The sequence below is a fragment of the Manacus vitellinus genome, unplaced genomic scaffold (assembly GCF_001715985.3).
Source record: "Manacus vitellinus isolate BGI_N305 unplaced genomic scaffold, ASM171598v3 scaffold_25_pilon, whole genome shotgun sequence".
NCBI lineage: Eukaryota > Metazoa > Chordata > Aves > Passeriformes > Pipridae > Manacus > Manacus vitellinus.
In genome coordinates, this window is record NW_021939882.1 from 4082128 (window position 1) to 4109766 (window position 27639).

The 27639-nt window shown below is 47.5% G+C and overlaps 1 protein-coding gene across 1 annotated transcript; it reads left to right on the forward strand.

The window, feature by feature from the left end:
* Positions 1 to 11304: 11304 nt before the first annotated feature.
* NEURL1B (neuralized E3 ubiquitin protein ligase 1B) lies at positions 11305 to 23245 on the forward strand. Its single transcript, XM_029960186.1, has 5 exons — positions 11305 to 11323; positions 15672 to 16232; positions 19013 to 19720; positions 20601 to 20726; positions 21589 to 23245. Exons 1-5 carry the CDS (start codon positions 11305 to 11307, stop codon positions 21831 to 21833), a joined length of 1659 nt encoding a protein of 552 aa, XP_029816046.1. The 3' UTR covers positions 21834 to 23245.
* The last annotated feature ends 4394 nt before the right edge of the window (positions 23246 to 27639 follow it).

Consider the following 27639-nt stretch of genomic DNA (forward strand, 5'->3'; position numbering starts at 1 on the left):
TGCTTTAAGAAGCCAAAGATAAAAGATACACTATCCCATTTGGCAGCGCAAATGAAATAATTTCACTGAAGTTTATCTTTCTTTGCTCAGTGATAACTGGCACTGTGGCAACAGCTTTTCTCAGGCTGTTATCTGGTTTGGTCTCAGAGGGACACTGGCTTCTCAGCTTAGTATGTTCTGTAATTTATGGAGTGCAGTTCAAAATTATCTCCTCGGTGTGATGCTGAGGTTGAAAGCATAATTCCTAATGAGGGAAAGTTGCTATTGCTTGGGGTCTTAAACTTGACATAGTTGGATAGAGCTTTTCTTCTGGCAGCAGAAAACACATGCTGCTTGGGATCTGTCTGTTCTAGCGTCCGATAGTGGCCAAAATTGCTGTTAAGACGAGCAGCTGAGAGGCTGCAGCGAATTACAGTTTTTTGGGGAGAAGACAGGACCAGGATCTCTGAGTACATGCTCTCCAGAATGCAACCAGGCACGTTATCACCAATGCCAAGCCTTGGTGGAGAACAGTACATTGAAATATTTCTGTCACTGGAGATCTTAAAGGACAAGTTTGTTATTCATCAGCTAGGAGTGGAATTAGTAGAGCTGGTCCCATTATGGGTAAAGGTGGGCTAGATAATCCCTGTGGGCTCCTGGCACAGCAGTGTGTCCTGGAGAAACACCTCTTTAGGGGCTGTTCCATGGCAGTCCTTTCCTCAGGACACCATCAAAAACTCTTGATGATTTTGTCCTGCAGAGTGAAAGAGTTTCTAAATATGAAAACTGAAATAATTTAATAACTGGCTGTTACTTCACTTGTAGTGATAAAGAGCATGTTCCATGCACGTGGAAGGCTTACAGATATTTCAGTATGCCAGGCATTTTGGTTGATCTCTCCTGGAAAGGAGATGTCCTCTGCAGAGTTCAAGGCAGATCTTCACACTGGCATCTGATTTGAGTCTTACATAGCAATTACTGGTGATTTGGCAGCAGCAGAACAGCACTGCTTGTGCTGCTGATGTGATCAAAGGGAGAGGGTGAGAAGGACAGATGCTTCACAAGGCAGAATTTCAAGGAAATCCATCTCAGCTAAAGTTTATAAAAACTGATCTCAGCCAACAGACCCTATAGTGTGTCTTTAAATATCCCAGCCTTGAACAGCAGTCTGGGTCATGCCTGGGGATTGCTGTTATCCAGGGATATTATGAGGGATAGGAAGAGACAGTGCAATATACAACCACAGACACACAAAGACCAAATGCTGTTAAGTATAAAAAAAATCAATCTCCTGAGTCTGAATGTTGTTTCCAAAAATGTCTGAGTGGCTCAGGGCAGACTTTGATTGCAGGTTGCTTTGCCCATCAGCAGGATGGGTTGTGCTGGGCTGAGAGTGCTGGCTTTGTATGGACTGGCCAACAGCTGCCACCAATGCAGGAAAGCTCCTCCTTGGTCTTCGTCAAAGGTTGAGCTTGATAGTCTGAAAGGTTGGACTCAATGATCTTAGAGATCTTTTCCACCTAAATGATGCTGGGATTCTGTCTTGTGGATTCAGAGATCTGACAACAAGTGCTTCATTGTAAGACCTTCCATATCCATGGAATTGTGCGGGAAGGGAGATTTTTTTCTGAAATAAGAATGCCTTCTTCCAAATTAGCTTGTCCTGCTGCTGACGTCATCCACTTTGAAAAGGGATGTGAGCATGCCAAATACCAGTGTCTGCACAGAGATACTGGCAATAATGAATCTGCTGTCTGTTTGCACCCTGCCTGCTTCCAGAAGAACTTTCATGTCTAGACAAAGGATGCAGCTCACCTGCAAGGCTCATCTATCCCCTCTGTTTGTTTTGATATTGCATAGTAATTAAGAGATGAATTTATATTTAAGGGTTCCAAGAAATGCCTCTGCAACCCCAGTGTTTATGTAAGAGAGAAAGAGAAATTCATAATTTATTGAATTTGTGTGTGTTCTGCTGGGATTATTCATTGGAGGAATGTACTAAGTGATTTTTTTGTATCCTAGTAACCAACTGTGGTTGCTTTTCCATGAATAATCTTTATAGTTTAACTTGACCAGTCAAATCTAGAAGGGAAAACTCAAGTAAATTAAATTTATCAAGGCAAATAATTACAAGGCACAGATAGCTTTTTGCAGGTGAGAGAGAACAATTTTTTTTCTCCCTCATTTAACTACATGATAATCAGATTGACAGATGCTGTCTGGAGAGCCTGATTTTACCAAGCAGAACAATAGTGGAAGTTTGACTCGTTACAAACTAAACTTCAAAGCTGGATTTGTTTAACATTCACAATTAATGAATTGGTTAAAACAGTCCTTTCCTCCCTCAGTGTGATGGTTTCCAGCACTTCCTAATAGCAGTGCAGATTATTTCCCTTCTGTGGGTGCCAGAGTGGGGGTCTCCCCACAGCTTGGGATTCCCAGGATTCTGCCACTGGTTCATCTGCCTTACAAGGACACTGATGGTCAGTTACTAAAATTCTCTGTGAAGACATTTGTCCCTGAAATTCCAGCCCTAAGTGGAACAGCCAGAGTTTTATCACTTAATAGGAGTGTTCGCATTTTTCTTCTTTAAAATTTATTTTGATTCAAAACTAGCCCCTTTTCAAAATTGTGTTTCAAGGGATCACATTCTGTTCAAAATGCCTCTTGGTCTTGGAAATATTAAAGGATAGTTTCAGAAGCAAAACAAAAATAAAAATTGGCTTCCCAGCTCCCTGGATGTGTTCCTTGTTTCTCCCACCCTCTTTGAGCACTCAGCTGGCCATCTCCAAGCAGAGGGCAGAGGTGCATTCCTCCCAGAGAGGTCAAAACTGCTCCTCATTTTAAACCAAACTATTTTCAAACCATCTTTTTGTATGCATTCCTATTTAGTAAATGTTTATACACCCGTGTGAATTAACTACACTCCTGTAAATACCAAAGTCTATGGTCACACTGGTAGAATCAGTCTCCAAACCACATCAAGCAGCCCTTAGCTGGTTGCTCAGATTTTCCTTTGAGATGAGATTAATGGTATGACCTCATTAGACAGTCCCAGAAGGAGGGAGAAGCCTTCCCTGTGTGCCTCTGGATCTTGACCATATTTTCTCCCTCCCTAGTTTGCTCCCTGCTCCTTGTGTCCTGAACACAGCCCTGCGTCGAGCACTCATTGTTTCCTTTTTTTCCCGTGGACTAAAGGTGATGGGCAGAAATGTTGGGTAGGACAGTACTGAGTACATTCCTGTGCTTAACGTTCCTGTATTTCCCCTTTCTGTGTCTATTCCTGTGCTGAGCCCAGGCATCACTTTGGAGTGTTGCTGCTGTGCCTCTCCAGCTGTCATTCATCACCGTAGGCTCACCACCTCAGATCTCTGCCCTACCCAATGAACGCTTTCCCAAAGCTCTCCCTGTCTTTTTCGTAATCTTTTCCCCTGGGGCTAACAGTGGTACTGGGAGCACTGGTTGTGACTTGTTTCTCTCTGTGGCAATGAAAGAGTAGCTGAAGGGAGCGATGCTGCCTTGTGGCTCAACATTCTGTTGCCTTGGAGGGCTGTGGGGTTTGGAAACGCTCTTTCTTCGGGGAAGTGACCATTGTTGGGAGAGTTGTTTGGGTGGAGCTTGGTTGATGATGGAGGGAAGGGGTCAACCCCTTCTCCCAGGATGAGAGGAAGTGGCCTCAAGCTGTACCAGGGGAGGTTCAAGAATTTCTTCATGGAAATAGTTGTCAGGCATTGGAAGGGGCTGCCCAGGCAGGTGGTGGAGACCCCATCCTTGGAGGTGTTCAAGGAACAACTGGATGTGGCACTCAGTGCTCTGGTCTGGTTGACAAGGTGGTGATCAGTCACAGGTTGGACTTGCTGATCTTGGAGGTCTTTTTCAACCTAAAGGATTTTGTGATTCTGTGGTCAGGCACATACCAGAGGGCAGACACACCTTGCTGTGGCACACGCAGCACGTCCTCCATGGATTTGAGCCGATGGTCGGAGCTGTGCCAGGATGGACATTGGCCACTGCCATTCAGATGATTTTCAGGTTTATTTTTAGATTTCCTGAATGCAGTCCCCTTCAGCTGAGGCCAATTCCTCGATGTGCTGGCAGACAAGGGGCTGGGTGACACCCGTAGCACCCAATGTCTGATGGATTTGGGACGAGGGAAAGCCCCTGTGTGGGTCTGTTTTGATGACTTCAGGCTTTGGCATCCCTTTTTTCAGCATGTTTCCAGCTCAGAAGTCCCAGGGAGATGATGCAAGTGGGAGACACTTGGTGCCATCTATTTCGGAGAAGCAGAGGGACAACTTGTAGTTGTGCTGCTGCCAGCGTTTTATTGTGGCCAAAACCACAGAAGCTTTAAGCTGTCAACACGTAATTGTGTATTTTTTGTTTGGTAGTAAAATTTTGTTCTACAAAAAAACCCCAAAAAAACCCAAAAAAAAAAACAAACCCAACAAAAAACCCAAAGAAGCACCCAAAGAGAAACACAGTCTTTCTCCCGACAGTTTTTCAGATGTGATTTATAGGTGTGTTTTTCTAAGCAAATCCAAACAAGGCCAGTGGGTGACTCTGAATTAGTTTGATTCTGTCAATTGAAACGAGAGCCATCTGGGTGGAAATGGGAGGGTTTAGGCAGCTGTTTATATTGTTTTATGTGGGATTTCTAAAATTTCCAATTCCATAGTTACTAAGGAGTGTGCCTTGACAGTACAGTGGGGGTTTATAGGTGTAAAGCATCTATAATAATTACCCCCCCCCCAATACAGCTATAATAATAATAACAACATGCAGCTCTGCAGTGAAATGTTGAGAAGGTATTGACTGAGTGTGCTGTGCTGAACAACGGTCCAAGCTCCACCTTAAAAAGGTGAGAAAACAGGGTGTAAACTAGTACTTGATACCTGGGCAATTGCAGTGCTGTTTGCTCTATAATTCACACCTTTACCCCATCTTTTGGGAGTGATTCTTTCCTCTAGAGGAGGGAGCATAAAGAGGCTTTGGACATTTTCTGGCCAAAAAAGTGGGCATTTATCTTCAACAAGGCATGGAACTGTCCTCTTATCTCCAGATTTCTTTGTTTCACCTGCCTCTATCATCTCTTGGTTGTGGTACCACAAAGGGAGAGTAAAGGGAGAAAAATGTTGATACTGATTTAGGTGTGCTGGGATCAAATCCCACTGGAATTAAGAGTGACATGAAAGCTTAAAAGTAAACCTCTCTTGCTCAAATCCTTTTTGTGTTGAAATAATTGAAGACATTTGAGATGAAGGAATGGGCTGAGGTCATGGTGTGTCCAGTAATGGTATGACTGTATTTTCTTTAGTTTGGACAGTTTAATGTCTTGAAGTGGGTCTTGTTTCCTCTTATTAAGTCCTGCAATTATCATGGAAAAGGATCTCAGCCATGCAGCAGCCAAGTGTTGCACAACCACCCGCCTCTCAGATTGGCTTCATAGCTTAGCAGAAAACTATGCATTTTAAAAGATTTCGACTAAGGAAAAAAGGATGCATCTTTTTTTAGTCGAATGTTTTCCTACGTTTCTGGACCAGAACTCTACTTTTTTTTTTTTCTATTAAAAATGTTTGAATTTGTTTCCCAAGATGTCCTGTATTTAGAAAAAACTCTAGCTTGTTTGTCTGAACATTAATTAAAACAACCAACAAAAAAATGTGATACTGTTGTACAGGTTGGAATGTACATGAGTGAGTGAAGTCATCAGCTCTTCGGATGGCTTGGAAAGAGAGTTTGGCCAGTGTTAAATTTATTTGAAATCACCCTTTTGGGACAGTGTTGGCCTGAGGCATCAGCCCACCAGCACAGGCTGGGCTCAGCCCTTTGCAGTTACCTGTAACCCATTAGAGCTCCCAGTCCCACCAGTCCCACTGGTTTCCACCACCAGTCCCTTTGTGCTTGGCCATGCCTCCAAGGAGACAAGCCTGGCACACTGGAAGAGCTGTACTTTCCCCCCTGATTTAATTATAACCAGTTATTACCATCCTTTTGCCCTGTTTTGGATTCTTTACATATTGTTTTGGAAAAGCTTAGTGGAATCGCAGCCTTTGTATATATAAAATATAGGATGATTGAAGACCTGGCCACTTCTTTATTTAGCTTCCTCAGCCATGCGTTCCTCCCAAAGCATTTTCCCCTCTTGCTGCCAGATCACTGTTTAAACTGTGTGTAAATATAAAAGGAACTGTGGATACAGTTTAAGAATGCTGTACCATGTTGGAGGCAGGGTTTACTGGGAAGAAGACCTTCCTAGAGGCCTTTTCCCCCCTTGTCCCATGGTTTTGTGGCTCCCTTAGGACAGATCAGAAGCTCTGTATGGGTGCCACTGTTAAGTTTAATGGCTCTCTGGTTGTCTATCCCTGTTTGGACTGAAATGGCTCTACTTTTAAACTGAATTCTTTCCTGTCCTTGGAGAATAGAGAAGTTGTAATTAGGAGGAGAAAAAAAGAGACCCTTAGAACCAGTATGAAGGAAGGAGATACAGACAAAAGAGGCTTCTGTAAAAATTATGAAGCAAAGAAAAATAGCAGGTTTGTTCCTTTTATCATAAGGTTGTCTTAGAAAAAGCTGAAGGCAGGATTGAATGGCTGGGCTCTACTTTCTGCACTTGCAGCATCGCTCTGAGGGCTGATCTTGCCCTTCATAGAATCACAGACTGCTTTGGGTTGGAAGGGACCTTAAAGAAAGCTCATCTTGTTCCACCCCCCTGCCATGCACAAGGACACCTTCCACTAGACCAGGCTGCTCAGAGCTCCATCATCTGCAGCTTTTCTTCCTCTGTAGTCCTGGTGCTGGACAATTCCTGTGCTTAGGGGAAAGTTTTCACGTGTTTTTAGTGAGTGTGGAAATCACACTCTGCTCGTAACGCCCTCGGCTCGAGCATCACACACCCCACCTGAGTCACCCACAGTACATGCACAGACCAGGGAGGGCTCTGACAGCACATCTTATGTACTGGCCTTTGTCCAAACGTGCTTTTTGGAGGTGGGAAAGGCGTAAGTGTAAATTGTTTACAGCCCGAATCCCGAGGGATGAAGATAGCGTAAACACTGGCTTTTCGGGGGGTTTCAGAGAACAATGCCTCGAAAGTGAAGCTAAATTACCACTACTCCTGTTCAAATCTTTTTTTCTCCCTGTGTCACAAGCTGCCCTTGTGATGCAGAGCCATGACGCTGCCTGTCTGTAGGGGATGGGTGGGTTTCCTGCATCAGAGAGACAACAAAATTATTTCCCTCTTTTTTTGTTCCTGTCTATGCTGGAATCAACACATTGATGGGCTGTGGGAAGGATGTGCCAAGCTCCAGCACTCTTTCCATGAGTGCTGTATTGAAACCATGGGATGGAATAAAATTGCAGCTCCGGGGATATTAAAAGGGAATGCATGTCATTCTTCAATTTCATTAAAAGCCGTTAACATTGGAATGACATGGTCACTATTTATAAATCCCCGGTGCAGATGACTTGGTACAGCTGGTCTGAAGAAAAGGCTCAATGGAAGCAGGGAGTCTATTTGCATTAATGCTTGTTACGTGCTGCCCTGGCAGCAAGAGGAGAGAGTGAGGGTATGGACCATTTCAATGTCAGTGATTATGCCATGCACAAGTTCTTGTAACTCTTCAACAAATCCCAGTCGTGATTGGAAAATGAAAACACTGGTTTAGAGCAATGTTTTTGAAACATAACGTGTTGCTCTGTAAACCAGTCCTGAGCTGTTTGTACTGTCTGTAGGGGAAAAGTTGTCTTGGAAGTGAGGAATGAATGGAGAGGAATTGGGAGCAAGGAGACCAACCCTTTTTTTTTTTTTTTTTTTTAACCTGTGAAAAATACTCAAAGATCTTTGCTGTGCAGAGGGATTAATCAGGAGTATGTGATGGGTCTCCTGCAGACCCAATGACGGGGTGTGTTCCCACCTCAAAGCAAGAGCCACGTGGTGGCCTTGAGAGACCATCAGCACTTACGAATACAGCAGGTTTTTGGCATCTCTTGCGTTGATCTTAGGTGGTGTCTGCAGTCCCTGCTGCAGCAGTGGATGCCTGGAGCAGGGAGGAAGGGAAAGGGGTCTCTGAGACAGATCCCACTGGCACAATATCCTATAAAATTAAAATATCTCTGTGTCTGTCTTGTTGCCATGAAAATCTATATTTGAGCCATTCTGTACAGCACTGAAAACACTGAAAACAGAATCTTTCGCCTCTGATAACTGCAGGTGCTCTCATTACAGAAAAAGGTGCCCTGACACACGTGCTGTGGAGCTGTTCTTGGTCAGGCTGTGGAAAAAGGGAATGCACAAAGAAGGTGGTGTGTGACAGAACAGCAAAGCCACTGTTGAGGTCCTTGGCTATTGGCCTCCTAAGCTGGGCTAACTTGCAGTGAGGACAGCACACTTGATTTGATGCATCAGAAGTTGGTATTGGGCTTCAGACCTCCCCAAAGTAACAGCCATTGAGAAAAAATAGTTTAGCATTGTCAATCTCTGGAACTTGGACTCCATTTCAGTATGAATTCAGTAAACCTAAGCAGAATGCAGTCACCCCGGAGAACATGAGGGGTTTTGTTCACATCTCTGCTCCTCTCCTTTCATCTTTGGGTCTCCAGCTGTGTTCATTCCTCCAGACCAGTCTTTCCAGCCTGAAGTGTTGCATCTTTTAATGCTCTCTGTGTTATGGTACACATTGTCTGTTTCTAGAAAACAATAATAAATCACAAAAATAAATATTCTAATCACTGACTGACAAGCTGAGCATTTAGATTTGGAAAATATTTAGTCTTCCAACCTAGCACTCCTCAGAAACCATTTGTGGGGTTGCTTTAAAAGACATCAGCTGCTCACTTCTCATTACTCTTGATCACCTCTCAAAACTGTGCAACAGACTCTGAGTTTAGGACTAGAAGATAAAGTGAGCTGAGCAGCCCTCTGCTCTCCTCAAGTTAAACTTCACTTTCTAAAGAAGGTAACAATTTTGCAGAACCATAATACATCAAGTAAGGGGCATGGGTTTGCTCTCACGGTGTATGAACTCTTACGCATATGCAGCATATTAGTGAGGACATAGTCCAAAAATTCCCAATAAGAGCTACAGTAAGAGTGGCCGACTGATTATTTTTGACAAGATGTTTTTATCTTTAGCCAGTAGCCAAAAATTTCATCTAGTTCTGCATCCCTTACTTGATGACTCTCAAATCCATGACATCTTTCAAAGCTCTTTGGCTCGTGAGCGTGGCCTCTGGACTGACACGAGCCAGTGGACTTGGGTGTCGAGCCCGTATAACAGATTACAATAAGCTGTGCCATTTCCAAGGCTCCTCATCTGTCATGCAGCTGCTTTCATTGCTTGCACTGAAAGACTTAAGCAGGGATTATGGCATGAACCCTGCCTTTTCTCCATCCCGCTCACTCTCGCTCTGTCTCTCATTAACCAACTCTAAGAATTTGTTACTAGAGTTGCAGACTCATTGACCCAGATTCGCTAATAATACGGGGAAGAGGAGATTTTTTTCCATGCTTAATCGCTGGCTTCTGTGTATACTTAGTGCTATTTATATGCAGGAGAACTAAAAGCCTGTAATAAAGATGGAGCCAACTTTGCAGCAAAATTCCTGCATGCTGACAGTGAGAGGCACAACAGGAGAGCAACAGGGGAACGGGGAGACGGAGGCAAGCGTGGGTGGTTGTACCTTTACTTGCAGGCCCAGTAGTAGGTTTTTTGATAGCAGACTGTGCTCTACAGCCTGATCCACCAGTCCATAGTGATTTAGCTCAGAGCTCCCCACTTTGCTCTGAAAATGCTTCACCATTGAAGTCATGCACTGGCTTTCTTTGTGTCACATTTGATTTCCTTCACCACCAAAAGCAAAGTCAAGCAGAAGGTTTGGAAGTGGGCTGGGAGAATATTCCTGCCTGATCTGGGAGAGTGCTGGCTCTCCTCAGTCTTTGGGGCTCTGTGATAACTTCTAGGTCGTGGAGGATTTGCCATCAGCACTTTCCATCCTTGGAGCAGAACTTCTGTCATGTTTTATTTTCTGCTTGGAGCCAGCTGGTGGTTTCTGGGAGGGAGACATCGGTGTTTCAGCTGCACTTGCCATCTTTTGGCTCTGGTGCTGTTGTCATGAGGAGATGCTCAGATAACCAGGAGAGCTAAGGCTTGGCATTGGCTTTCCTGTCAAGGCAAACGTTCTTTTCCAGGATGTGGTTGAACTTTGATATGAGCTCCCCACTGCAAGGAAAGAGCTAAAGTTGAAAGCAGAAATGCAAGAGCTCATTTCCTGAGGACATGGTGGGAGAAAGGAGATGGAGCAGCCTGGAGTTGCTGGAGCTGCCTGTGTTTGCTGGTTTGAGAAAAAAGATCGGAACAAAAAGATTTGGCAAAATGCTGTTGGAGAAATACCTCTCTGTTTTTGTGGAGGAACACGTAGAAGCTGAGAGTAAATGTGTCATTAGCCTCTGCCTAGAAAAAAAATTGATTTTAGCATTTTTTTAAAATTCCCTGTAAAATGTTTGGTCTCAAACATTAGCCACAGAGCAAGAGGGTTTTCTCGTGAAGACAAGCAAAACTCAATTTTTGCAAGCTAAAATCAATCCCCGTTCTCTGCCAGGGATTTTTCTGAACTGTTCTCCAGTGAAAAATTATATATATCCATTAGATATTTGCATCAAGAGTCCCACCTCAGTCCCACAACACACTGTCTTCTAATGAAAAAACAACTTCTGTCTTTCCTCCTCCCCTCCTTCACAAATATTTCTTCAAAAATGTCACATTTCCTGTAATTCATAACAGGCTCTTCAGTGTCCCTTAACACCTCAATTTCTGTATCATTCCACTGCAAGTGAACCATTTTTTAACTCCCTGGAAGTTTGTTTCAGGTTAGAGGACCAGGCAGGGCGACCTTCCATCAAATCAGGGCTCTGGGCTAGTTATGCAAACCACAGGAATTTACATGGGGGATATTTATTAATTGTTGAGTTTTCCAGTGTTTGAGCCAGCAGGATATTCAGGAATGAGGCCACGTTTTTTTGTAGCAGCCTTATAGTGGATTTAGTTGCCTAACTTTACAAATTCACACTGCTGACCGTGGAATAGGCAACACCAGTGTTTCCCACAGAGCTCCCCAACACGTTTTCTGCATTAAAAAAAAAAAATGTCTAGGCAGTGCACTCAATTTTTATGTGAAAAGATATTTATCTCCTGTTCTCAGAAGATAAGATCTCTTTGGAGCAGAATCCTGTCTTGTGTTACTGTTAATGTTTGTTATCTGCAGTAACTGCCCAATATGTCTCTCCCAGCCTTCCAGTGTCCGGCTGCATCATCTCTGGCAGTCGAGATGCTGTGGGACAAGTGTGGTGAGGACCTTGCTTTGACTGGCCCACACCGGGATTGACTTCAGTCCAGGAGGGCTGTTTCTAAGCTCGCAGTCGTGCAGTGAACTTGGCCTTCTTGTCCCCACCTGGTGGGATTGTCCTATCACAAAGCAAAAGCCACCTGCCCTCTCTCTCCAGACACCTTGTTTAATGTTCAACAGGGGCGTTGCAGCAGCGCCGACCCAACTCTCTACTGTAATAGGAAAAAGTTCTCATGTTACAGATAAAGCAGCAGCCATAAAGATAAGGTGTGGGTGTGTTGGGTGGATTCCCTTTCACCTGTGCAACAAAGCTGGATAGACAGATTTCAGGCCATACTCTGCTGCCTCTCAGCCTCTCCTCTGAGCTTTTCATCCTCTCCTCTGAACCTCTCAGCCTTTCTCTGAACAGCCCAAGGAGACCATGCTGATGAGCCGTATCTGCTGCGAGCTGGGTGATGGTCCCAGTAATTTCTGTTCCCTTGACATCCTCACTGTATCCAGGACACATCCCTGTTTGGCACCAAGCTGCCCCTTGTGATCCTGTGCATCTCTTGTCATGGATTTACTTGGAGGGGGTCCTCAGGAAAGGGCTGTGGGGCACAGGGAATGTCTTTTGATGCAGACCATGGATTTACTGGAGGGGCAATGCTCTCCTCCTCCTCCTATCAGGCTGCCCTCACTGTGACTGCTGTAGCTCTGGTCTCCTTGAACGTTATTCCCTTCTCCCTCAATTTCGGGGTATTATTCCTGCCTGGCTTGTCCAGGCAAGTGAAGACAGGATTGATCTGGCTTAAGGTCACTCCCCAGCTGAGCAGCCTCCTCCATCCCACACCCTGGAGAGCACCAGCCTTGGAGAGGGCTCTTGTGCTGAATTTTGTCTGCTGCTGTCAGGGGGATTACAGTGCTGCTGCAAACCCGATGCTGTGAACAAATGGGTGAAAAAAAATGTTTATTTTTAGAACTGGAACCATGATAAATATGTGGAATTTGTCCATGGTCTGCCTGCTGTACCTTTTTGAAATGCAAAGTGCACGTCTGTTAGAATACCTCTCCAAAGGTCAGCATAACCTCCGAAATGAATGCGCTGGCCTTTTGGAAAGCAGGTGAAGCTTCAGATGTGCAGTTGAGAGCATGGGGCCCCATAACCCAAATCTGTTTCAGTGTTGTCTGACACCATAAGGATGTAGATGGAAATGCTGCCTTGCCAAAAGCGTTTCTTCTGCACGTTACAGTGAGGAGCCTTAGACCATTCTTCATCCTTCACTTCAGCTTTTTCTTCCATTTTCCTGCCTTAATTTATATGTGCTGAAGTCTCTCTTGTGTGTTTAAGGGACATGCTGTGAGCATCATGTTTGCAGTTAGTGAGACTAGGGATGAAAAATGGAAAACTCTGGAATAAAAATAAGGAAAATGTTGGATGGAACCTCAAGACATCCCTCGGGGGACTCAGTTGGTCCCATGATGATGTAGCCAGCCTGCCAACATGCTTACAGGGCTCACGGATTGAAGGGTTTGAGAACCTTATACTTTTTAATCCATTTAGCTTCCTGTGGGGTGGAGGAATAGTGTTTACTCTCTTTCAGACAGGGAAGTGAGGCAGAAAGAGAAGAGATTACTTGCTCAAAGCGTTGTAGGAATCTCACAGCTGAAAAAAAGAGTTGGCATAGCTCTTTGCTGCCTGTCAGGCACCCTTGGGTAGGGTGGCACTTCTGCCATGAGCTTGGCTGTCATTATCCCACCGACCGGCTTTTGGGTAGGAAAGCACAGTCAGGAGAGGAGAGGATTTGGAGAAATAGCAGAGGGACTGAAATGTGATCCAAACCATGGAAGCTGAACTGCAAATTCGGGCAGTTCAAAGGCACAAACATCCTGTTGAGCTTGCCTAGTCCCCGTCTGTACATAATGAGTAAAGCACATGCCCCAGCTCAGCTTCAGGCGTGTTTCAGTGGGAAAGCTCTGCCTCCCCTGCCTCGGGTTATGTCAGGCTTCATTCCCGGTGGCAACCGGCAGGTGTTCATGCGAGGAGGGGACGATGTTATAAATAAATTATCCATTCATTTCCTTAGGGGGACTTTCCTATTGTTTAGTCACAATATGCTTTCCTGTTTTTAAAAAAAAAACAAAACAAAAAGTGCCAGACCCTGGCCCCAAGTTCCTCTCTGGCAGGGTGGACCCGAAGCTGCGTTTGAAGTGGGTGCCTGTGTCATCGCTCTCCTGTCACTTGTGCTGCTGGCACTGTCACTGCTACCTCAGTCCTCTGTGCCTTCTGAAAGTGGTGTGAGAAGAACCTGCCCTGGAGCAGTGCTGGAGAAGTCACGTCCTGCCGTGCTCCGTCTTTACACGTGTCTTTTCTCCTGCAGGTCGATGTGGGAGGAAGGCTGGTGCTGCACTGGGAGTGGAAAGCAGGGTATTCTTGGGATAGTGGAGAGGAGAACAAAAGCTCTCTTCCCTCTTTCCACCTCCTGGCCAACGCAGGGACATTGAGGCCAGGGCACTTGCTTTCACAGGTTGGGGTGGGGGGGTCTTCTCTTCTCCCCGTCTTCCCCAGGACTCTGCCTTCATGGCCCTGCCATGGAAACGGCAACCCCCTCCCACTGTGTAAGAGCAAGGATGTATTTATTTACACCAGTGTAGGACAGGATTAACCATTACCTGGTGCTACACAGCACAGAAGGAAAAAACATAAACCCACCTTTTGTTCAGCTGCTGCACTTGCCTGTCACGATTTAGGATTGCCCTTTTTGTCTTGCTGCAAACAGAAGCTTTTTGCCTTTGTAGCTCTTTGACTTCTGTCGCAGATGCCTGATTGCAAGGGCTAATCCTGTGTTCAGATCTTGTCTGTGACCCCTCTTCTCTTTCATTTGCAAAGGCAGTGGTTGCTTAGTGGCTCTGTTAATTCAGACAAATGCAGGTCCCAGTCTCTTGCTGCCCTGTCTGCTATGGTTTTGCTTGCAGAAAAAAGGTGTCACAACTGCAGCCTCCTGCCAGCTCTCCCAGATGCGTTCCCAGCATCTTCTGGTGTTTTTTTCCAGGAGAGGAAAGTGTCAGAAAATCCGTCCCTTGTCACGAAGCAAAGCCTGGGGTTACACACAGGGAGGAAGCAGCTTGAAGGAAGGACCAGGCAGGCAGCTTCTAAAGCTTCAGATATGGCAAAATATTTCAAAATGAATGTGAGCATGTGATGCAGTTTTATATTTAACAGGATGGCTTGGAGCACTCAGGATACATTCCATTTTTGCTTTAAAAATATACAAAGCCAGGTGCAGAGAAGAGGAGAAGTGGAGTGGGTGGGAAATGGGGAGACTGAATTGCCTGGAGCACCATGGTGGTGGTGGTGTGATGGGATCCCAGGTCCTGGAGCAAAACCCCATGTATTCAAGGATATGCAAAAGAGATTGTCTCCACCTCAGGGAGCTCATTGCTAAGGCTTAAGATTAAAAGTTGAGCTTTTTTCATTTCTGCTTCATGCTTGTGTGAACTTCATTTTAGGCCCCAAATCTGCTTTTCTTGAAATTGGTCTCAAAATTGCTATTGACTTAAAATGCTGAAAGATCTCACCCATAAATTCTCCTTCTCCCATCTGTAAAACGAGGATGGCAGGATTTCTGTGCCATCTGCGGTGCTGTGAAGCTGAAAACAATCACCATTTATAAAGTGCTTTGAGCTCAAATGGAAGGTTCTGTGTAAAGTCAAGGCTTTGCAGGATGAAATGCTCCTTAATGTGTCAGTTGCATCTGATATCTGAACCAGTGGCTGGGTTGAAAGTTTTGGAAGAACAGCCTGGTGATGCAGAGGTAGTGCTCCAGCTGCTAAATGTGTTGCTTTATTTGTGTTGTTCAAAAGTGCCTGTTCATTGCTACAGAATTAGGGCCCAGAGGAGCCAGTGCTTTCATGTCCACAAAAACCAGTCTCCTACATCTGTGTTCATCTCGAGCATCTCTGACATGTGACCATTCTCAGGGCTGATGTGTCTCTGGCCACCATGTGAGTTAACAACACAGGCATTGCAAATAGGAAACCCAGAGCCACAGGAACAGGTGTTAAGCCTTTCCGAGTGCAATAGGATGCATCTGATGGGAACAAAGGATGTTCCTTTCCATCCAGCTTTGCAGGGCGTAGAAGGGAAGCTGCCTAACCTTTGCCCTGAGAGCTACATTTGCCTTGTATTTGCATAAAGCTGAGGGCCAGACTGGGACAACAATGAGCAGATTGTGGATAAGCACAATGTTGTAAGATTAAATAGCGGGTCCTGGCGAGGAGTGCAAGGCACCCCCCGCAAGGCAGGGCTGAGCCAGCACATGGCCCGGGTCAAGCACTTCTGACAGAGCCACTGGTTTCTCCTTTTGCAGACACAAGCCACCAGACCCGCTCCGTCTCCAGCCGCCCCTACTACAGCCTGCCCAACAGCAGCCATGAGAGGCGCTCGGTCCTCGCCATCACGGAGCCGCCGCGTTTCCACTCCCAAGCCAAAGGCAAGAACGTGCGCCTGGACGTTCACTCCCGCAAGGCCACGCGGAGGAACAGTTTCTGCAACGGGGTCACCTTCACCAACCGGCCCATCCACCTCTACGAGAAGGTGCGGCTGAAGCTGGTGGCTGTGCACCACGGCTGGAGCGGGGCCCTGCGCTTCGGCTTCACCATCCACGACCCGTCGCAGATGAGCTCTGACGAGATACCAAAGTACGCCTGTCCTGACCTGGTGACCCGCCCCGGATACTGGGCCAAAGCTTTGCCAGAGAGGTTTGCTGTGAGGGACAATATCTTGGCCTTCTGGGTTGATCGTCATGGGAGAGTCTTCTACAGTATTAATGACGAGGAGCCAATACTGTTTCACTGTGGTATTAAAGTTTCCGGTCCTCTTTGGGCACTCATAGACGTCTACGGAATTACCCATGAAGTGCAGATACTAGGTAAGTGTGTGTTTGCTCTTCTGGTTGCTCTTTCCACAGAGGCATAATCAGGTAGAAATGATGCATGATCTTGTTGATCATTTCTATGGGACACTTAAGAAAATTGATTTGCTGTTAGTTTTGTACCTCAGATTAACCATTTTCCTTTTGCCAGCACTAGGGATCCAGAAAGCAATATATTTAGAGATGTGATGGAAAGCCCTAAGGCTGCACGTTATAGCAGCCATGTGAAGGGATAAATGGAAATCTTTACCTGTGACTTCACCCAGCTTTCTCTGAGCTGGATGTGCTGCTGTGGCATGGAAAAATGTAGTGCTGCTTACAGCAAAGTCCCAGGGACTGAGCAGACAAAGATGACCAGTGCTGACTTCATTCTTTCCCAACTACCAGTTACTGCCAGTCCATTGAAAACTACCACCAACAGCCCAAGAGTTTCCTGGAGCCCTTCCCCAACCTCTCTCTCTTTGCTTTGGTCCCACCCAGGCTGGCAGTTTAAGGGACTGGATTTGCAGACATGACCTGATTCACCCTTCCCTTACACATGGGCATCACACAGATCACTGCATTCAGGTGGTGTCTGGCTGATTTAAAAGGCATCATCCTTGGGGAGGGCTGAAAGAGGGGAGGAATTTGTTCCCATTAGCAAACCAAGCTGATTGCCATGGAATGACTTTCCTTTTGTGACTTTTATGGCACTGAAATTTCAAATGAATTCAGTGTTAGATGGAAGGTTTTGAACTGGGCCACACCACAGGGAATCCTTTTAAAATACAAGTGTTGCCCTTTCCCAGAGGCTCCTAGGAGCTGATTGAGTTTTAACAGCCAAACTCAGCTGCACCTGCTTGAGGGGATGGTGCTGCCGTCCTGGCACAGAGCAGACACCAATGATAAACTGTGAAATGGTTAGTCCAGTGGGCAGGCAGCTACATCACATATTCTTCTGAATGGTGCCAATTATTTTACAGGCAAGAAGGCTACACATAAACAACACTTTTCCCTGTCTGCTGTGCCTCAAATGTGTAATTAAACCTTACCAGTAGCTTATTCTGTAATTGCAATTGCGATGCACTCCAGCCTCTGGTGCTCATCACAGAGCAGAAGTGTTTGCTGTATTGGCCAGGGCAGCTGCTTCACCAGAGCACTCCTTCTTCCTCATTAGACTGGAGTTAGAAAAATAAAATGCTGCATCTTTCTGCCCCCCCCACCTCCTGTCATGCCTGCAGCATCCAAGTGTGCAGAGTGAAAGACTCAGCCTGGGAGCACCTGTACTCTGATGTTTTCTTTTTTTTATTAAAATACCAAACCCTGCACACTGCCTTGGGAATCAGGGCAATGTTCAGCACAATGATCAGGGCGATGATCTGGAGCACCAGGGGACCTGAACTCCTTGCTAGAGATGTGGTGGTGTCTTAGAGGATGTGCTTGTCTCTGTCTCTTCCTCCCAAAATTTTGTGAGTTGAGAAAGCTGTAAAATATAACTCCAGTTCTGATGCACAAAATGCATCTTTCAGCATTATGAATTGTAGAATCACAGAATGGTTTGTATTGGAAGGGACCTTAATGATCATCCAGTTCCAACCTTCTGCCTTGGGCAGGCACACCTTCCACTCGACCAGGTTGCTCCAAGCCCCATCCATCCTGGCCTCGAACACTTCCAGGGATGGGGCATATCCATCATGAAGCTTGGATGTCTTATTCCTCTTTCTTGCCAGACACCCTGTCCTTGCTAGAAGGAGCTGGTCCAGGCATCAGTCTACCCCAGTAGCCTCTCCTGCTGCTGAGGCAGCCTCTGCTTTGTAGGTGCTGGCTGGATTTGAGTGTTTTTCCTTCTTTGGTAAAAGCCTGGTGATTTTCTCCTTCAAGGAGCAGGCAGTGTTGGTGCTGGGCTTCTTCACCCCCATCTCTGGGAAGACCAGGAGCCTGCTTCATTCACACAGACTCTTTACTTCCACATGCTTCGACTTTGCTCAATGGGTTGAGGCTTTGCCTTCAGAGTCAAGTGTCCAGGCTGCCCTGGGCAGGGCTGGAGGTAGAAGGAAGGACACTCTCAAGCTTCTCCACACCTTTACATCGTTCCCCCAGCCTGGCATGGCCGAAGTGAAAATCTGGAAAATGAATTAAGGATCAACATCCTGACTTTCCCTTTGCTGTGAAAAGGGAAAACAATTCTCTGCCATAAAAATCATTCTAACACCTGCAGGAAGTAGCTTTTGTGACCAGCTCTCCATTCAAAATCTCTGCAGGGCTGAGAACACCCCTGAGACACAAAACTTGAAATCTTCCTTAAAATGACCTCTCAGACACACCTGTGCCTGGACACAGTTATAAGGCAATGACAAAGAGTGTGGAAAGAATATTGTGCTTGTGTTCCTTTGCCCATCGCTGTGTTGTGGATTTGACTGGCACAAGAGCTTTGGACAACAAGATATTGAGATGTTTCCTTCTTTTACAGAGTGATCTCAAAGCTATTAGACCTCTCCACTGAGAAAGCTGTAGGACCACACTGGTTTACAGCTTTCTCCAGTTTGCCAGTGCAGGGAACTCCCAGATCACATGGGTACTTTGAAACACTTGTTTTTCCTTGGCTCGTGCCAAGATGCAGCTATTTGTCTGCCTTCTGCCTGCTCCACACCTGACTCTCCACCAATTACTGGTTGACCTCTGGCTGATTTTTTCCATTCAGGGGGACAGAATCTGTAGGCTGAAATAATAATTATAACCACAGAAGTAGGCAGTTGTATCTTGACTCTAATGCCTGTGTCACTGGGTTTATCTCACAGATAGCATGTTTGCAGAGACCATGACCACTGCCCGGCTCAGCACTGCCCGGCTCAGCACCTGCCTTCCACAGAGCAACCACGACTCAGCCAACTTCAACAACAATGAGCTGGAGAACAACCAAGTGGTGGCTAAAATTGCAAACCTAAACCTAAGCCGGGTACCAGGACTTGCGACAGACAACCACATCATCCCCTGCTGCCCAAACCGGCGGCATCACACGCAGGGGGTCCCGGCCTTCCTGGACACAGACCTGCGGTTCCACCCCACCCGCGGCCCTGACATCACCTTTTCTCAGGACCGGATGGTTGCGTGCACCAACTGGCAAGAAAGCAATAGGACTTTGGTGTTTTCTGACCGGCCTTTGCACATCGGTGAAAGCCTCTTTGTGGAAGTAGGACACCTTGGGTTGCCATACTACGGGGCCCTTTCATTTGGCATCACTTCTTGTGATCCGAGTACTTTACGGACAAATGAGCTCCCGGCAGATCCGGACTTTCTCTTGGACCGCAAGGAGTACTGGGTGGTTTACCGAGCGTTCCCGGTCCTCAACAACGGCGACATTCTCAGCTTCATGGTCTTGCCGAATGGAGAGGTGCACCATGGGGTGAACGGAGCCAGCCGAGGAATGCTGATGTGTGTGGACACCTCACAGTCTCTCTGGGTGTTTTTTACAATCCATGGTGTAATCAACCAGCTCAAAATACTGGGTAAGTGCAGCCAAAAGAAAGGATATCGGGGAGCACCTGGCTTGTGCAGTTCCCTGGTCCAGAACCAGAGCTACAGGTTTGCACTCACAGTGTTCACTGATGTGAGGAAGCAGCTCCTGATCTCACCTTGTGTTTGCAAACAAAAGTGAGTGAGACATGTTGGCTGTCACCTAGATGTGTGCAGCCTATATAAGTCCCTCAGAAATGGATGAGACTCGAGACAAAATAAGCAGCAGGCAGGGATGGCTGTGGGGGGAGGCAGCTGTATTTCAGTGGCTTTGTTTTTAAAGGGGTTCTTTATAAACTCCCTATTCCAGCCAAAAGGTGTTAAATTCCTGCCTTGGTAAGGATGATGATGTTTGTGAGCACAGCTCTGGTTTAAGCACATGTATTGGACAGTAATCGCTCCTCAGGCACTGCCACAGCTCGGGTATCAGCTGGCACTTTTGATCCATTGCTGGATCTATCAGAAGGGACTCTATCAGAAGATCAGACTGATGACTTTGTAAAGCAGGTTTTCCTCATCCAAAGCAAAGCCCTGACCCAGCTGACAGTGAGACAGCGACAGCTTGAGGCCACTGCTGCTGGAGAGATTGGGACTGTGGGAAGTGACTTTATACCCCAAATGTCAGATAACCTGGTTCTTCACTGAAGCACTGAACAGGCATCGTAAAATGGCATAATGAGGTCCAGACCCTGGAGGTCACATCCAAAATCATGCACCTCCAAAGTCACTACATATCATTACTAAGGGGCAGCACTTAACTCAGAAGCTGGGCTTTACCCTGCAGCACCCTGTGTGTGTGGTTTGGGGTTTAGCTGGGGTTGGGGTGTCTCTTGCCCATGGTGAGCTCAACTCAGCTCTCTCCTGTGTTCTCAGGCACGGTGCAGTCCAGCCCGGTGACCGTCTCGCCCTCAGGATCCCCCGGTGGCTCCCAGTACGACAGTGACTCGGACATGGCCTTCAGCGTGAACAGGTCGTCATCGGCTTCAGAGTCATCGCTGGGTAAGGACAGCCTGGCCCTCAGCTCCCACCACAGCAAGACAGGAATCCAGCGTGAGATGGGGCTGGGGCTGTGCAAGACAGCAGGGCAAGGTTAGGGGGAGATGTTACATTTCTTCCTAGACTGACAGAAAGAACTGTAGGAAAACACCAAGTGGTGGAAAGATTTTCATTGCCTAAAGAAAGTCTGCATGTTGCTTGTATCAGCAATAGCATGGCCAGCAGGACCAGGGCAGTGACTGTCCCCCTGTACTGTGCACTGGTAAGGCCACACCTCAAATCCTGGGTTCAGTTCTGGTCCCCTCATGACAAGAAAGTCATTGAGGTGCTGGAGCGTGTCCAGAGAAGGGCAACGGAGCTGGGGAAGGATCTGGAGCACAAGGAGCAGCTAAGGGAGATGGGGGGGCTCAGCCTGGAGAAAAGGAGGCTCAGAGGGGACCTTCTCACTTTCTACAACTCCCTGATGGAAGGGTGGAGCCACGTGGGGGTTGGTCTGTCTTGTAAGTATCAAATAACAAGAGGAAATGGCCTCAAATTGCACCAAGAATGTTTTAGACTGGATATTAGGAAAAATTTATTAACTGAAAGGGTGGTCAGGCATTGAACAGGCTGCCCAGGGAAGTGGTGGAATCACCATCCCTAGAACTGTTCAAAAAATGTACGGATGTGTAAAAAAGGGATAACAGGCTCTGCCTGGAACTGTAACTGTGCTACTGGTTGGAATACACCAGGGTTGCTTGCCCAAACCAACCAGGCAGTGACTAAGGCAGGAAGAGCCTTAAAAACTGACTTGAGCATGTGTGTTGATCAGTGTCAGGTTTGCACCGCTGTGTCAACTGAATTATTCCTTCCTCCTCTTTTGCAGTGACTGCTCCAAGCTCCCCCTTGAGCCCCCCCATCTCTCCTGTCTTCCCCCCTCCGGAGCCATCCAGCAGCAAGAACGGGGAATGCACCGTTTGCTTCGACAGCGAGGTGGACACGGTGATCTACACCTGCGGACACATGTGCCTCTGCAACACCTGCGGTCTTAAGCTGAAGAAGCAGCTCAACGCCTGCTGCCCAATCTGCCGACGGGTCATCAAAGATGTTATTAAAATATACCGCCCTTAGCGCCCGCCTCGGGCTGTAGGAAGGGGAACGCCGCTAGCAGTAACCACGCCTTTCCGTCCCTGCTTATGGGTTATCGTGCTGGTCAGTCGTTATCAAGTGGCTCGTTATCTGTGTTTCCTTATTTGACAGGTAGGGCACAATTCAGGGATAAAATTGAGCTGAGGATCATGTAGGGCCCAAAGGCATGGCCAGGCTGTGTGCCCACAGGCGAATCCGGGGAATCACGGTCTGCACCCGACCCAGCTGCAAATGAGAAATTTCCCCTGCAAAGGTTCTTTTTTCCCTCTTCCTGCTCCGGAGGAGGCTTGCTATGGTGTGGACCTGCAAGGGGAGGTTGCCATTTGGTCAATGCCAGGTGCCACTGGGCTTTCTGACCCCAAAACCTGAACAGCTCTGGGATGCTGCCAGATGCTTGTGCTGTGGTGGAACAAAATTAGGATAAGGCCCAGCGGGAGGGTTCAAAGTGGACAAAACTGATCTGGAAACGTCCTGCTTATCTGTATAAGGAGAACTAGCTAAAGCCAAATAGTAGCACAGCCAGATTCTCACTTGTTTGGGTTCTGTCCCCGTGAACAGGTTTCTGGGGTACATGGAGAAGCCAGTCTGGACATAGATAAAGCAGCTTTTGCTTTCTGTGGCAGAGCAGAGACTTTTGGCCAGGGAGGCTGAGACCTGGAGAGCTGCCATGGGGTAGCAGTGAGGAGCACAAGCCCACTGAGAGCCCAGCCAGCCCCAGCAGTGGGCAGCTATGAGGGGTGACTCAGGCCTGATGAAGCCATAATTTCCAGCCCGTGGATGAGAGGAGTGTTTGGATGGGAACACTGCAATCCTGGCTGTGATGGTGTTTGCCATCTCCAGGCACACACACCTGCATTTTGCTCTGCCCTCTTGGCAGGTGGCACAGCTGCCATGTTACCCCATCCTGCCTGGCTAGACCTGTCCTAGACCTTCCCCCGCAGCCAGTGCCATGGCAGGGCTCAGCTTTCCTCCTGCCCCACCATGGGGACTTTTTGGAACCTGTGGTGAGAAATTAATTTCTGACCCAGTCCCAGCAGGCTCACCTTTTTTCTGAGGACTGTGTATGTGCTGATCTTACCTGCTCTTTCTCCTGCCTTTCCTGGTTTTCCAGCACAGCTGGGTCTCAACTGTAGATGAGAACTTGTTGAGAAAAACAGGGATCTATCTCACTTGGCTTTACTTAGGAGTAGGAAAGAAAAAGGCTCTGGGGCTATTAGTAGATGTTGGGACTTAAAAGGTAAATGGGTTTCAGGTGTGATGTTACAGCTACAGGCAGCAGCTGGATGAGCTGAGCAGCATTTGAGTGAGCAGCACCGGGACTGGTGTGAGGAGCTTAGTGTCCTCCTCCCTGCTGCTCCATTAGGAGTTACCCTCCATTCTCTGTCCTCTGCCTTCTGCCCACTTGCAGAGGGCAGCCCCTGGACAGCCCCTGTCCAGTCCTTCAGCCTGAGCCTGACCAGCTTCCAGCTGGTCCAAGAGGGAAAAAGGGAGAGGATGCAAATGGGAGGATGAGAGAGGGGCTGGTATTGCAGCTAGGTGACCATGTGCTACCAAGTGCATAAGAACGGCTTTTTCAGAAAGGTGCAATTTTAGTCTGAAAAAGAAAAAGCAGAATAGCAACTCCTGTACATTTCAGGGCTTCTGGGCACAGAGGGGCAGCCTGAGGTTGTCAGTGCCTGTCACCTCGCCTGGCCATTTCCTCTCTCCTCCAAGGTGCAGGTAGCTGTGGGTGCACAGCCCTCTCCTGGTGCTGCTGCCCAGGTGGTGGTTTGGCTGTGCCAGGAGAGCTGTGTTTGGTTACTGACCAGCAGCCAGCCCTGTGCTGCCATTGTGGAGAGCACACCCAGGAGAGCAGTTCATTCTCCTCCTGCAGCGGGCTGTGCCTGCCAGTTCACAGAGCACGGGGAAACCTTTTGTTTTTAATTTTAAGAACTGATGAACATTTTAATTAAGTGTATAAATGAGAGGCTGCTCTAGAGTGAGATCTCTCAACCATTGCCCTGCTGCATCAGCACAAGGGCCCACTGACTTTGCAGAGCCCTTTTTGGAAACCTGGCTGATGGCGCTGGCTGTGCCACTGCTGAGTGTGCTCAGCCCTCAGCAGAGCCACTCACACTGCGACTGTGGCACGAGTTCACTCACACCTTTACTGAAGGAGGTAGCAAGGGCAGCTTCCCTGCGTTTGGAGCCTTGCCTGGACCTCCTGGCTGCCCTCTGCCCAGGCATTGCCTTCCTAGAGACCTCCCGGGTGCCACACTGGCAGATCAGAGTCCGGCTGCAGTGGGTGGGCACAGCACCAAGGGCACGACGATGGCAGGGTATGTCAGCATGGGATGAAGGGCCAGGCAGGTCAGTGCCTGCCTGGGGACAGGCTGCAGTGGGAAGCCTTTGCATCTTGAGGAATTCAAGGAAAGCTGTCAGAATCCACTCACTGCGAGCGATGCCAGCCTGGATCAGATCTGGGCTTGTGAGCACCAGTGGCCATTCCCAGGGCTGCTGTCCCGGTTTCAGGGGTGCCCAGTCCCTTTGGTCACTGCACAGCCACACCAGCAGAGCAGAGTCCGTTTGCTTGGCTGACACCTCAGGTCCTCAGTGAGCAGGATTGGTGCACACCTGGGGTGGGGTTTATTTTGGTTTAGCTCTCTTTTGTATTTTTAAGCCAGCAAGGAGAAATACCAAATCCACCCCAGGCTGGGCCTGAGCTGTTCAGGACACATTGCAGAGGCTGAATTTTTGCTGTAGCAGCCAAGACCAGTTTCCAGAAGGGCAGCACCCAGTGATGCCAGCAAGGGAACCAGCTCAGACAGCGTCTGGAGCACGGCTGAGCAGCAAACAGGACGTGAGAGCAGTGGATGTGCCACCCTGCCTATCTGAGAGCAATGGGAATTTTCCAAAATAGGCCTCAAAAAAAAAATGTCCGGGAAAAGGTAGCCTCTTTCAGATTTAATTGTTAGTATTCGTATTGCTATTTTTTTTAAACAGTCCAATGATATATTATTTGTACAGAAGATCTGTTTGTGCCTTATAAGGGTGTCTGTGCACTTTTTATCCTTTTTAAAGCAACTTTTAAAAAGAAAAAAAAAAAAGATGGGGGAGAAAACAGCACAGATCAATGGTAGTTTTTTAGAATTTTGTGTTCACTGAGAATCCTGCTTTATATATATATATATGTGTGTGTGTGTATACATATATATATATATACTGGAGTGAAAAAGTGTTTATTTCCATGGATTTTTTTCCCCCTCTCCTCCTTAACCTCTTTGTTTAAAAATTTTAAAAAAAGGAAGAAAGGAAGGAAGAAAGAGATGAGATTGGGGAACTCTTTTACCTTCCCCCTTTCTGAGACAGTTACTCTCTTGTCGTTACCTTTATGATTCAATACTGTGACCTGTACATCTTGTTTAAGCTGAATCAGATTTTGGACCTCTGTATTAGGCTTTTCAAGCAAATCATCTGGGGGACCGGGGGAGGGAGGGCATCGCACGAGGGGGGGAACTGCACTTCTACATGTCAGTACTCTATAGCGTTGTGTTCAGTGCTGTGTGTTTTACTTTTGTCCATTTACCTGTTTTACATTAATATAATTTTACTTGTTTATGAAACAAATAAAACTTTGGCTTGTACAGAGTGCTCCAGAATGTTTAAAAGAGCTTGAGCCGGGGAGTGATTTGCAGAGCATGGCAATACTGATCCAGAGAGGAAGGGTCAGGGCAGCTCTCTTCATCTGCTTAAAAAAAAAAAAAAAGACACTTTACATACCTCTCATGAGCTGTGTTTTGCTTCTGGGAGTCACAGCCCAGTGGCTGCTCAGTCCCTTGATGGGCTGGGAAGCGTAAGAGGGTTTTCTGGCTACCTTAACTTTGCAAACACTAGAAAGTTTGGCAGGCAGGGTGTATTTTAGGGCTACAGAGGTGAAAGGGTTCAGTGGTAGATGCCATCAGGAAGTGCCCCGAATTTCTTACCCAATCTCAAGCAAGGCAGCTGCCAGCCTGATCCCTCTCCTGTGCCTGTGCTGGGGCTGTGGCAGCCTGGGGACTGTGGGTGGCCAGAGAGGGGTGATGCAAACACAGCAGAAGGGCTGGCCTGGCTCTTTATTTCACAAGCAGAGGCCAACAGAAGGCTGCTCTGTAAACTGTTTATATCCCGAAATGTGGCCTGCTGAAGCCAGATACCAGTCAGGCAGCCTCAGATGTGGTTTAATGTGGAGTGGAAAAATTCATTCATAACTCTGCCCTGGCAAGCACACAGCCAGAGTTAAGTGTTCACACGAAACCCTTCATTCGCTACAGGTGGTGAGGGAGTCTGACAGTGGCTATTTATACTAAAATGCCTTTTTTATACACTCTGTTGCCCCACTTTATCCACAGAGCTGATCCTTCTGAGATGCCAACAGGCCAATGCTGCCAGTCTCAGGCCATGGAGCAGCTCTGCACCACAGATGTGATGACCTTTTCCAGCCTCTGCTGGCCCAAACCCCAGGGAGAGCGTGGAGAACCACTACCCACTCCCACCCCCTGCACCTGGGTGCTGTGACACAGGTATCAGCTGAAACTGAGCCTCCCACGGCCAAAGCCCAGCTCTGTGCCAGCACAGCAGATCTGGGCAGCAGCTGGCACTGCTCAGTGCCCAAGATGGGCTGGGCCCCACATGGCCATGCTAATGCAGTACTCCAGGTTATGTCACAGGCCCCGAATTTCTCCTTGGTGCACTCACCTGCTGCAGGGTGGCAAGTGGCAGCATCAGGGCGGGTGCTGGGGTGCTGATGGACAAGCCCTGGATGGAGTGTGGGTGGGCAGACACCTGGTCATGGCATGGGGCACGTGCTGCAGGCAGCTGAGTGAACACAGCCATCAGGTGAAGCAAGGTGGGCCCTGATGCTACATGATTGATAACATTATTTGAATGAGATTAAATTCTTCCCCATCCTCTGATTATACTGATAGGGGAATCAGTTCCCAAGTTTGAAGAAGTGGAGTGAAATAGGTCTGATTGTTCCAGGACTTACTCCTACAAGTGGCTGGGACTATTCTTTTGTTTCAACAGAAGCAAAGGAGAGAATTCCTTGGCACTCTTTGCTGCCAATCCAGAGGCACCGGGCTGGTACCTGCTGCCTGCACAGCCCTGCTGGGGGTCCTTGGCACCTGACAGCTGAGGGTGTGCATGGACAGGGCTTGCATGTCCCAAGCTGGCAGGTGGTCAGCTGGGCCAGTACAAGCTGCTCATCCATGTCTTTTTTCCCCTCACTTCTTTCCCACTCCTTATGAAGCACTGCCTGTGTGCAACACCATAGCCTTCTGTCAGGCACTTGGGCTTTGGAGTCCAATCCTTCTTTTCCCTGAGCCTTGCAGCTCCATTCCCTGGCCAGCCTGAACCCCCGAGAGCCCCTCCAGAGGTTGGGTAGTCCCTCTCTCTCTCCCTCCCCCCACTTCCCCAAAATCACCAGACTCTGCTGCCTTGAGGTCACAGTAACACAACTGCTGCACTACACCAGCTCATTTGCTGGGACACCCATCAAAGTTTGGGCAAGACCCAAGGATCTGCCAGGGTACCCATAACCCTCACCACTCCCAGGCACTGCTGTATGTGGGAGCACAGCCACAGCTGCCAGGGCAGGAGAGCAGCACACCACGTTGCACCCCAGAATTACACCAGCCTCACACAGGTTCACTAAGGTGCTTGAAACCAGTCAAGCAGTTTCTTTTTATTTCTTAAAAAAAAGAAAACAACCCTCCCTTACCCCCCCCCAAAAAAAAATCCTAAACCCACCAAATAAAATAAAAAAAAAAAA

Bases quoted from the DNA above. Each gene is read 5' to 3' on its own strand.
- NEURL1B (XM_029960186.1), top strand. The intron at 16,233-19,012 runs GTAAGTGTGTGT...TTTATCTCACAG, and splicing joins CCATGAAGTGCAGATACTAG to ATAGCATGTTTGCAGAGACC. The intron at 20,727-21,588 runs GTAAGGACAGCC...CCTCTTTTGCAG, and splicing joins GGCTTCAGAGTCATCGCTGG to TGACTGCTCCAAGCTCCCCC.